Source organism: Amphiprion ocellaris, chromosome 16 (assembly GCF_022539595.1).
Source record: "Amphiprion ocellaris isolate individual 3 ecotype Okinawa chromosome 16, ASM2253959v1, whole genome shotgun sequence".
NCBI lineage: Eukaryota > Metazoa > Chordata > Actinopteri > Pomacentridae > Amphiprion > Amphiprion ocellaris.
Window position 1 is genome coordinate 24,780,789 of NC_072781.1, and position 12,416 is coordinate 24,793,204.

The 12,416-nt window shown below is 40.2% G+C and overlaps 1 protein-coding gene across 1 annotated transcript in view; it reads left to right on the forward strand.

Annotated features, from left to right (window-relative positions):
* ttc7a (tetratricopeptide repeat domain 7A) overlaps positions 1–12,416 on the forward strand; it is a 64,831-nt gene that overhangs the window by 26,893 nt on the left and 25,522 nt on the right. The window contains exons 13-16 of the mRNA XM_035951983.2: positions 2,644–2,761; positions 3,471–3,528; positions 3,938–4,010; positions 4,122–4,282. Of these exons, the coding sequence (XP_035807876.2) occupies positions 2,644–2,761; positions 3,471–3,528; positions 3,938–4,010; positions 4,122–4,282 (410 nt within the window). The remainder of the gene's footprint in view (positions 1–2,643; positions 2,762–3,470; positions 3,529–3,937; positions 4,011–4,121; positions 4,283–12,416) is intronic.

The following is a 12,416-nucleotide window of genomic DNA, read 5'->3' on the forward strand; positions in this document are numbered from 1 at the left end:
AGCAATGTACAAACTGGAAATGACAAGTTAGCTTCTCCTCAGATCTCTACATGTAAGGAAAATTGTAGAAGCCTCCTTGATATATCTCTGAAACGAATGGCTTTGTTTTAGAGACATAAGCATGAATGGCATTTGGTAATATATATCAGAAAAAATACTTTTGTATAACAAGTCATAAGAGAGAGAGATCAAACAATTCATGAGAGAGCAGTGAATGTTTTGGGAGGTTGGTGGCCAGTAACTGCAGTTAAGAAACATTTAGTTCCACAGCCAGAGATCCTTGCAGAGAGGACAGAACTATACTGTAATCAATGACCAGAAAATGACTTTTTTAAAGGTTAATTTTTTTTTTTGCTTGCTTTATTTATTTCACTTAAAAAATGTTTTAAAAAATGTATTTTGCCCAGAGAAGTACAAACCTTTACATACAGCTGTATATAAGGTTCGCATTTCACAGGATTACAGACGTAGTAACAAATACAGATTTTCCATCTGGACATAACAAGATGTAATAAATGTTCGAGCATGTGATCATAGTATCACAGACAAGTAATCCATGTACGTTAACATTTTCATTTAGCCCCCTCAGAGTTAGCTAGCGCTTATAAGATGATAAGCTATAAATTGAAATTGTGTAATGCACAGACTGAAGGCTTCTGGAGTATTTATTGTACATGGTGTGTGTTTACATGCAGTGTGTGTACAGAGGAAGACATAGCATAACATCACCGTGTCACTAATGTTTGCAGATTGACACAGAGGTCGCTCGGGCAGATTCACATGGCCGTGAACCCCTGCCAGCTTGGATACTCATGCTGTTCATGATCTAGGAAAGGGGGAGAAAGTCACATAAACAGTGGTATTTAGTGTGGAGTGAGAGAGAGAATTGGTTTGGCTGCGAGCGAGTTAGACAGAGATGGAGAGAAAGGGGTCAGAGATTAGAAGAGAGGAACCAACAGTGGCGAATGGAGGGAGCACATCTGTCAGTGGCTGGAGATCATGGCAGGCCGGAGACACTAAGGAGCTTACAGCTTTAATCACAATGGGACACTATAGCCATAGTGCAGTGTGGCATTACATAAATGGGCCACCGTTATCCACCATCAGCTCCACTGGACAGTCTGGACTGTTATCTAGCAAGCAACATTTTTTTTTTTTTTCTTTTCTGTCCTACCACTAGTCCACAGAGCAGATCACAACTTCGTGGTAATTTGCTCATATTTTTTCAGGCTTTCATAGTGGTCTTTTCAATAGTTAGGCACATAAAAACCTTCTCTTAATGCATGAAATCACCACAAACTGACTGATTGGCGATCTGAAAGTCAAGCTGCTTTTCGGAATTCATAAAGAGCAGTTATAAAGATGTAAGGTTTGCACCTGACAGCAGCGACATGTTCTTTCACACCATTCAAGGAAGGAAGTAAATAAAAAAAAACTCATAATCCTCCTAAGATGTGCATGGATGGGCTGTGTGTTTAAATGACTGGCTATTGTGCGCAGGCTTTGAGCTAGCAAGGGCTGGATTCAGAGAAAGAGAGACAGAGAGAACGGAGAAGGAGGATGAGGGGAGAAGGAAGAGGAGATGAAGAGGAGGGAGGGTGTCATAGCAGTTGGCTTGCTGTTGAGCTGGCATGCTGTCAAAGGCTTTACCCCCCAACGCCCACCTACCCACCTGCCCGCCCACCCGCCACCAGCCATACCTCACACGGAGTGACACACTTTTTCCTCCGCTCAGAGCACCTCGGCTCGCCTCAGCCACACACCGCCTGCAGTCTACTGCTGTGTGTGTGGGTGAGCGTGTGTGTGTGTGTGTGTGTGTGTGTGTGTGTGTGTGTGTGTGTGTGTGTGTGTGTGTCCTTCGCCAAACTCTGCGCCGTCCTTCAGCTGAATCTGTTCAGACTCTCCTCACACTAAACTCTCACCAGGCTCTGCCATCAGTACTCCATTCCCTGCTGCACCTCAGCCATATTTGCCGCACAGAGACACAAGCTTCTGGTGTATGAGAGGACGTTGCCAGTCCTGCTCATGTTGCATTATTTTTATGTTATAGATTATTGGGTTCATTATCTAACTGGATTTTTGTGGTTTGCATTTTGCCTACTCGTTGAAGTACAGTATTGTGCAGAAACATTAATGTTTAGGTTGTTTTCCATCACAGTCATGAAGGAAGCCTCTGATTGACCCCAAACATAGAGTCACTGCCATACCTATCTTCAGTCACAGAAAGAGTAAGGAGTGAATGGAGTCAAATACAACATAGTCTGGCCCCCACAAAGCCCTGATCTCAACATCATGGAGTCATTCAGTCATTACATTAAGAGGCTGAAGACACAGAGACAGCCTAAACCCATAGAAGAAAGTTCTCCAAGGTGCTGGAACACCCTACCTGCCAAGTACCTTGAAAAACAAGTGTACCAAGGAGAACTGGCTGTATTTTAAAGGCAACAGATCCTTTCACTAAATACTGATCTGATGTTTTTTCTCTTTACTGCATGTTGTTCAAAGTTAATTAGTGCATAAAAAGCTCTTCAAAGCATTTTTTTGTAAATAATCCTCACCTTACATTTGCACAATACTGTATATACAATTAAGCTGGCATCCTCCAGAGATGATATTAATTCACTTATGTGTGTTTGTGTGCAGTATGAGGAGGCAGAGGCTCTGGCCCAAAGTGTGGTGTCTATGGGGGAGGAAGCAGGAGAGTTTCTGCCCAGGGCCTACCTGGCTCTGGGTCTCTGCTGCAGTCTACAGGCCACCGATGGTAAGGATCAACAGTATTCTGAGAAGACCCTCTGGACGAAGAATGACAGCATTTACCATTTGTTTAAATGCCTCAAAAGGAAATATATTTTCTGATAAGCAGTATCTTATGGTGATGTAAGTAGTGACTGTTGTCTTCCAAAGATCTGGCCATACAACCTCTTAAGAAGGACACAGTTTAAATCCTGTCTCCTAACAACAGTCAGCGCTAAATTTTACTTTAACTATGGCCACATTCTTTTTCTATACTTTAGTTACCTTGGGCTAAACAGATCATAAAGGCACAGTTCAACCCTTTAGAAAACACTGATACTTGCTTTCTTGCTGAAAATTTCTTAATCCAACTTTATATAGTTTTACTAAATTTTTGAAAAAGTATTTCTTTCTAACTGTATTAACTGCTCCATATCAAAAAAAACTATACCTGTGTGATAAACATGTGTCATCTTGGAAAAGGAATGACAAACAACCTTGTTTGCCATTTAGATATAGTCTGTTGATGCTTGTATTTTATACAACTGTTTAGGATAAGATGAGAATATAAACCTTTAATAATCCCACAGTGGGGAAATCTGCAGTTTAACAGGAGCAAATGGGATGATGCAAACGTGTAGAGAAGTAATAGTAATCAGAAGAAAATTAAAATAAACACAAAATGTCAAAAATATACAAAGCTAACTGATTTCAGCTCGATCTTGTTCTCTCTGCAGCTACTCTGAAAGCAGATCGGAATGAATTCAACAGAAAAGCACTGCAAGCTTTGAACAAGTGGGTCCTAATTCTTTCTTTCTCCTTTACACGCTGTCTTCCTATTGTTGACCAATAAATGCTTGAAAACAACCGCGCTTTAGGTGTACTGCTAATGGGCAAATGCTAACAAGACAAACCAAGATGGTGATGCATCATACTTACTAACATTAATCCGCTGACTAATATTATTGTTGTCATGCTGATATTACAACAACACTGTATTTTCTGTTACAGTCCAGCCTCACAAAGCCACTAGTGCTACTGTTGGGTTGTAAAAACTAAAGAAATGCTTCAGAGACAACTTTTGTCCTGCTAGCATCCAGGGTTTCTGAGTTTATGACACATGCAGCAATTAAAAAAGTTTCCTCTCCTACTATTGTAACCTTTGCTGACACAATATGAAGGGCCATTTGTCTTTCCTCCACAGAGCTCATTCATTAGACCCTCAGGATGCTCAGATTGCTATGTACCTGGCTCTGCAGCTGGCCCTTGTTCGCCAGGTATAAGCACACAAATGAGAAAGATGTTGTTTTTTGTCATCAACAGCCGACATTCTTTATTAAAAACACCATATTATATGTTGGAACTAAAAACAAGTTTATATTTGGCAGGTATCAGCAGCCATGGAGCCCCTGCAGGCAGCTTTATCTCTCCGTGGGGATGACTTACACTCCCTCCACCTGCTGATCCTACTGCTGAGTGCCCAGAAACACCATCGTCATGCGCTGGACACCCTGGGCCTGGCCCTCAGCCAGCACCCCGACAACTTCAAGTAAAACCCACTACACCATCCCACTCACACACACGCATCAGAAAATGTTGGTGGAACTGTTGGTGAATTTAGGATAAGGCAATCGATTGCTGTGCTTGTGATACTTTGTATGGTGTTTTTTTATGTGTGACTGTGTGTGTGTGTGCGTGCGTAAGAGTAGCTCTAGTAAGTGGTGCAGCAAGGCCCTGTCCTGTCCTAACACCAGTCCTCTCCGTAGGGATAGGGTGTCTCAGCTCCACTATGTCAGAGGCCAAGCACACACAAACACACACACACTTGACGCCTTATTTAGACGTGCTGGAGTGGAAGCCTGCATTGCGGTACCTATGCCCCTCATACACCCTTACCCTTTTAACACTGCAGCTCTGACCCAAGCCCTAGTCCTGCTTTCCTGACAGAACCGAGGCATCCTAACTGCTAAACCCACCTGCCAGCTCTGCTAAGCAGGTTAAAGCACATAAAAACACATTTGAACATTTCAAGTCTGAACATTTGGGGCAGGCACAGCTTTGGTACAATAAAGGACACATCACAGGTTTAGGGCTTGAACCTGTGACCTTTTGGTTGTGGGTTGGTGTCTCAAACCGTGCATTAACTAGTTTGCCTTTAAAGCAAGCCATACCTATTCTAATATTTAGAACTGCACAGGTTACTTGTCATATTACTGCACAGTAGGCACATGCTTTTATCGATGAATAAAATGAATATGGAAAATGGAAACATATGTGCCAAATACTAAAAAGATCTAAAGCAGTAAAGTTGTTAATCACTGAAATTTCTCATTAGAAACAAGCTTGAAATAAAATTATTGTGAGCAGGTCAACAGCAGTATAAGGGTCATAATTCTCTTTTCTTCCTCCTGTTACCTCATAGACATGATTCTATTCAGTCATCTGCAGCAAAAGCACTGAAAACATAGTCAGTAGCTGTGGAGGAAGCGCTGTTGTATAAGATGTAGACAACAGTAACAATCAAGGCCAATTATTTCACACTGGCGATAATATGGAAGCATGTTGCATCATCTTTCTGAAGTGTTTTTGTCTCTATTTCAAAGCCCGATAAAGCATTTCATAATGCAGCCATTTGGGGTCAGTGTTGGCCTCCATGGTCTCAGCTCAGACAGATGGGGTGCATCCATACATCAAGAGGGAGAGGAAATGCAGAAAAACAAGAAATTTGATGAAACAACGAAGGGAAGGAAGGACATAAGAGCCTGACAGGAAGATGGAAACACAGAGTCAGAGGGGTTGATGCAGGAAAGATGATGGTTTTATAATTACACAAGCTTTACTGATCAGTACTGTATGTACAGTTGGAACAGGAATCTGTTCTCTCTCTGTCTAGATGCACAATCGCACACTTAGACACACACACACACCTCCTCCATAGAGACACTTGACTGCTTTGACCCATTTAAGAGCTCTTTTCCGGGCTCAACCAATCACATCGCTCTCTGCGCCAGGAATCCCCATCGCCTCGGTAACCATGAGGTCATATTGGTGGAGCAGGCAGCATCAGTTGTTGTTTCCAAACTGTTGTTATGGATCGGTAGAGAGACATTGAGTCAGAGACTAAGAAAGAGAGATACAATTCTATGTATTAGTAGTTTACTGAATGGAATAGCTGAGTTCAAATGAAATCTTATGAGAGGTGCATTAGCTGTATAATCACCTGTAAGATTTATTGATCTGTGCTATTATTTACTTCATATTTTACTGACATATTTGTACTTAACTAATACGTTGCTAGAGAGATGGACATACAGTGGAGATCTGCACAGGTATTAAATATTAACATAGCTCTATTCATCCCAGAACAAATCCAACCTGGGACCAGTAACTAACAAAAATCATTCATTCATTACACAAATGTTGAGGAGTACTGGTTTGATAGTGGCAGTGTAATAAAAACAATGTCTAGTGTGCTGCAGCATAAGCTGGTCCATAATGCTTAAGCAAATAAACATGGTAGCATCACAGCTCCTAATAGGCATTCATGAGACAACACACTGATAAACTGCTAGCATAGACTGAATTATAGGGATGACGTTGCAGTGCACTGATAAATTTGTTTACATTAACATCACACTGTTTTGAAGTCAGAATGAATCTCATAGTGATCTCATCACACAGACTGAATATAAAAGATGGGTGTAGCCACTCATCACTGATTATTTTGTGTGCTACTGTTTTGAAGCGTGGGATATGGCCATTCCCAACTTGCTTTTTTCAAACTTGAAAAAACGAGCAAATAGTGGATCAGACTGAGAAGTCAATTCTACACACAGTGATACAACAATCTGTCAATTTACAACATAGCATTGGCCTAAAATGATTGTGCTTATTGTCTATTTTACTAGAAGCAAGGCTATAATTTACCGTGCTGCATTGGAAATACTCAAAATTAGCAATTGAGACCATAAACTCGTCCGGAAAATGTTTACTGAGGTAACAGATTAAGTGAGAATAGGACCATGTTCTCATATACTACACAGTCTACGTCCATCTTTTATACACAGTGTTTCAGCGTCTTTCACATCATTATTAGGATTTTACTAGCAACTGATGCACTGCTTAATCTCTTCCCTCCTACCAGTCTCATCAAGCCTGTTTTAGAGGCAGCTATTTTCAGATTAAGTCCTATTATTAAAAACGCCTTGCCTTTTTCACTGAAAGACAATATTAGCAACCAGTTGGTAGACAAACTGGTATGTTCAGCAGCTGAAGGGCCATATATCTCCTGGAGTTGGGTGAAGACCAAAAACAGAGCCAAAAAAAGAGTGAATGTTCAGCCATTGGCCAGAAACACAACTATTATCAACATTACTATATGTCTGCTTTTTTGTTTGCCAACACATTAGCCATCAGCTATTAATGCAGCTTTTGCAACCCAAAGCTGAATCTATGACACTATGACAAGTTTGAAAATGTTGCCCGAATCTTTGCCAACTGACTATCGAGGCAGCGGCTCTCTTCTGTGAAAATAAAGTTGTTGGTTTTTTTTTTTTTTTTTTACCTTGTTTAAATGTCCATTTGGTGTTATTCAGGTGCTGTAAATTAGCTGTCAACATTATGGCTTAGCATTTTCCACCTTAAAACTACAATGACTCATGACTCTCTAAAAACAGTTTAAATTTCTGACTCAAATTTAGGGAACTGGCTTTCAGGTTGGAGTTTTCGTGTCATTATTCTTCTTTAGAATCGGTTTCTACTTTAAACATGTATCTACACTACCGGTCAAAAGTTTGGGGTCACTTAGAAATGTCCTTATTTTTGAAAGAAAAGTATTTTTTTTCAATGAAGATATCATTAAATGAATCAGAAATACAGTCTAGACATTATTAATGCGGTAAATGACTATTCTAGCTGGAAACGGCTGATTTTTAATGGAATATCTCCATAGAGATACAGAGGAACATTTCCAGCAACCATCACTCTTCTGTTCTAATGCTACATTGTGTTAGCTAATGATGTTGAAAGGCTCATTGATGATTAGAAAACCCTTGTGCAATTTTTTAGCACATAAATAAAAATGTGAATTTTCACGGAAAACATGAAATTGTCTGGGTGATCTCAACATTTTGAACGGTGGTGTATATTACAACTTGCCATAGGCAGACCCTAACTGCATGTCATTCTCCTGCTCTAGTCCAGTTTCCCCTATTTGTGTAACTAGGTTCTAACATGCTGGCTGTGTAGTGGTTTGTTTGTGTAAAGCAGGAATTGCTTTTGCTTTTTTTCAAATTTTTTAAAGATTTAACTAAAAATCTGTGCAGATGAGACTGTTATTTCACTATGTTGTATTTAAATGCACATCTCTCACACCTCTACAACACATGCATGTCAAAGAAGCCTTTAAGGTGATTCAACTTTCTGTTGCGAAGTCAAATTGAAACAGAATGAACGTTATACCTAAAACTGTCACAGAAATTAAAGTAAATGTGCTGCATATTTGTGTAGAAACAACACCGCCGTATGTTTGCTTCCATGTAGATAAAAGGGGAATATTCCAAGAGGAAAAAAACGACTATGCACTACAAACAATGTAGCATTGAAATTGTGATCAAGAAGGGAATACTTGATTGAAACCTTTAATTATAAACAATATTACTGCAAAGCATAACCCAATATACTCACGAAGATGGGGCTGAAACTACCCAGAATGTATCAGTACCCTCAGCACCTGCTGGAGTTTCTGATCTCAGAGTCAGAGGATAAGAGATCGACACAGAGAGATAGATAGGGGGAGAGAGAGGTAGTGAAAGGAGGTGTTTTCTCAGTAACAAGCTCATTGAATATCATTTGCTTTGAATGTGTGAGCGAGCATCAGAGATCAAAGCTCGCATCATGCATAGAGCTGGGCATTCCGCAGCAGCCGTGTGCATGTTCTTGTGTGTTGTGGGGGTGGGGGGGATCTGAACGTGTGTACAAGATCGTAATCTTGCACATGCATGTTTGTGTGTCACTGCGTGTGTGTGCATGCATGTGTGTGATTCTTGTTAGCCGCTGCCTCTCTGCACCACAGCAAACTGTCAGCTCGCTGTAGCATACCGAATTTCTTCTTCCTCCTTTTTCTCCCACATCCTCAACCCCCGGCTTCTGCCTTTCTCTCTCTCCATCTCTTCCGCTCTCTCTTTCTTTCTCACCCTCTCTTTCTTTCCTTGCCTCTCACTTTCTTTTTTATCTCGCCGTCTCCATTTCTCCCTTTTCTTTGAAATTTTAATCACTCAGTAAACAGGCATGCATTTCAATGTGAAATGGGATTCTGCTACAGATTGAGAGAGCTCAGGCAAGAGAGGGAGAGAGGGGGAGGGTTGTGAGTGTGAGAGAGGGGAGGTGGGAGAGAGAGTGATTGTGGTCTCACAGTTTTCACTAAAGAGAATGATTAATCCCAGCCTTTGATTCTGCATTCATCTAACGGGATGTTGCAGCGTGAGGAAGTGTGTTTGTGCATGTGTATGCATCTGCACAAATGTGTGTTAGCGTGTACATGCATGCATGGCTTACTGTATGCTCTGCTACGCAAAACAAGCACGTCTGCACAAACTCGTGCGTTAATCTCTATGCATGTGCTGTATGTGTGTAGGGTCTCTATGCATGTGTGTGTGTGTGTGTATGTGTGTGTGTGTGTGTGTGTGTGCGTGTGCATAAACAAGTGTGATGTGCATGTGCTCTTGTGTACGTGCACACACATGCACATGTGCCTGTGGAGAATACACACTCTGATCTGTGGGAGTGCAGAATGAGTAATACTGTAGATGTGCCACTTTTTCAAGGGAACGTTATTAGCTATTTTTATATGGAGTTTACGCTGGCACTCTGCTCTTACCAGGCCACCGCCGAGCATTTACTCTGAACTACACTACTCGCTGCCATCCGTCCTCTAACGCTACACTCTGCACACACCAGGCTCATTCCCAGAAGGCTCAAAATGACAGCCTTTTTAATCTGATGTATAGTTTTGAGCGTTGTAATCTTGATGAAATCTATCTTGCTGAAGCTGCGAGGGAAAACACTGACTGTGATGGAGCAGTGAATAACAAGGTGGAAAAGACTCAATCATTGGATGACTTATTAATTTTTATTAAAACTCGTGGTGGTGTGAATACATGATTTGAATTAATTGGCTATTATTAGAGAGTGAGCTTTATTCTTAATTTTTTACAGTTTGAAGTGTAACTCATCATGTTTTAGTAGGACATTCCCTAATTTTCTAATTTGCTGCCAGTCAGTAATGTTTGCTGTCATCCTCTATTTGTTTTACTTTGTTTTTATTTTATATTCGATAATCATGATGATGTTTGATGATACCGTCTATGAAAGCTAACACTGTGCTGAAGCCTTCCAGTGGCTCAAAGGGAATAATGCTTCTCTTTCCTGCCAAGCTTTTAAACAGATACTGTACACTTAAACATGTTATTTGAGTAGCAGACTTTATATGATCCTGTTGTGAAGAAACACATCAATGGTAGTAAGTAAGTTGAATGTAACAAGTAGTAGAATGTCGAATAGTCTCTCTTAAATGCATTGAATGCAAACTGCCAAGATAGCACATAACAAAAAGGCTAAGTTCATGAATAAACTCTATGCACTGTCCCTCCCTTGCTCCTAAACAGCACATCAATCCTTAATAATAGAGCCTCTTCACCCTTTGTTGTTCTCTTGTTGGCTGCCGTGCAGGTCTCCTGAGGCGTCCTCGGTGTGTTACTATGAAACCCCTGAAGGTCTGTGTTTCTGAGACTCTCATCTGTACACCTCAGTTACAAGGTGGAAATGCTCACATCTAACATATAAAAAACACCATATGGACACAATGACAAGATATCACTGTCGATGCTGTTTGCTGCTAATCCAAACTGAAATCTTCCTGCATATTTTTTCTGTTGCAGCTCAGTGAAACTCTGTGAAGAGAGTACATATTAAATTTTTGTTACGTCAGGGCCGCTAAAACTCACCCAGAATATTTACTTCGTCTCATCCTATAAGGTCGTCATCAGGCAAACATTCATGTGAACAGAAAAGGCTGCATATACAGAAGCTCGACTTACAAATACAAAAATGATCCTGAACTACTATGCACATAAATGGCATGTAAGTTCTTAAAGCAGCAGAAAATTTGGCCCCTTCATATCACAACCTGGCATGAACATGTTTCATCTTTGTCTATCAGTAACAGTACTACCAATCAGCTACTGCTAATGCAAGAAGTAGAATTTTACTGAAATTAAACAAGAGGTTCAAGTTTGCAGGATAGCCTTGCTACATCATCAGAGCGTATTTATTTATTTATCTTAACACGTCAATTCTATTCATGCAATATTAGGCCTCCTCAACTTCCTCCCCCCTGGTCATCCATGATCCCCCTGCAGGGTCTTGCTGTCCTCCCAGGAAGACCCCACACCCAAGTTTGAGAAACTGTATGCATTTTAAGTACAGTGAAATTTTGCAAATGTGGACCTTATTTGTATTTGTATAAGTACAACCTACGGGACATTACAGAAAAGGAGGACATTTTATGTCCAACCGATCAAATTTCAAATAATCCATGTACAAAATACTAAAACATGCAGTTGTTGTGTAAATTCACTAGTCCTGAGACTAAATCTAAAAAAAACTAGCAGAAAAGAATATTTGAAAATATTTTTAAAAAACCAAATAAGTCTGGAGTTCCCCCTAAAATGCCATTTTTCTCTTGTCCCACCCCCCGATGACCAAATTGAATCTCAAATAAAGCAGTTAAAATGAAATTGAAATTTTGTATTGTTTTTATAAATATAATTATTCTTATTATTGTGGGAACATTTTTATAAATCAACATATTTTTAAAAAATAACTATTATGCATGAAACGTGTGTCCCACAGCAACCCTGTTATGCATATTATCAAGATAAGACAAATGATTTTTACTTTTTTGTTTACTTTTTCTATCAGTAAGTTTGTCCTCTTGGTCAGCAGTAACATCTAGCTAAATATCTAGTTTCTACTCCTGAGAAAAAGCTAACATTAGCATGGATTAGCAACCCTGTTACTGTGATTAGAGTAGGGATAGCAAGCAACAAATAAAACGTGATAAAAATGGTACCATTGATGTGGAAGCTGAGCCAATCAAGCCTATGATATTTTCTTACCTATTATTGATGAATATGTAGCAGAAAATTGTAAAAGAGAAGGTATGTATTTAAAAAAATTTGAAGCCCAAATGTCCTCCAATTCTGGAATGACCCATATATTATTTGGGACATTGCTATTATATGAGTACCAGCTTTTACTAGTAAACTCAGTTGAGGAGGTTTTTCATGTCACACATGCAGGTTACACACAGAAAGTCAGTTACTTGTACCCATGATACACGCCCACTTTCATACACTCCGTCATATTGCAACACTTGGTTGGGTTCACACCATCACAGCGCTTCTAAACGCTTTGTCACACTGGTAATGGGAAGCCTAGACATACACACCGTCACACAGGAACACACTCTGGTGGACTCCTACTGGCAGCCGTATCCTTAACACAGCATCCCTCGGCAGCACTTGTCATCTACACGTCAGTAAATCCAACCCCCTTCCTCCCACACACATACACTTTCCCCTTTTTATCTTTTCAAAAATCCCTCCATCTTCTCCACACAAACA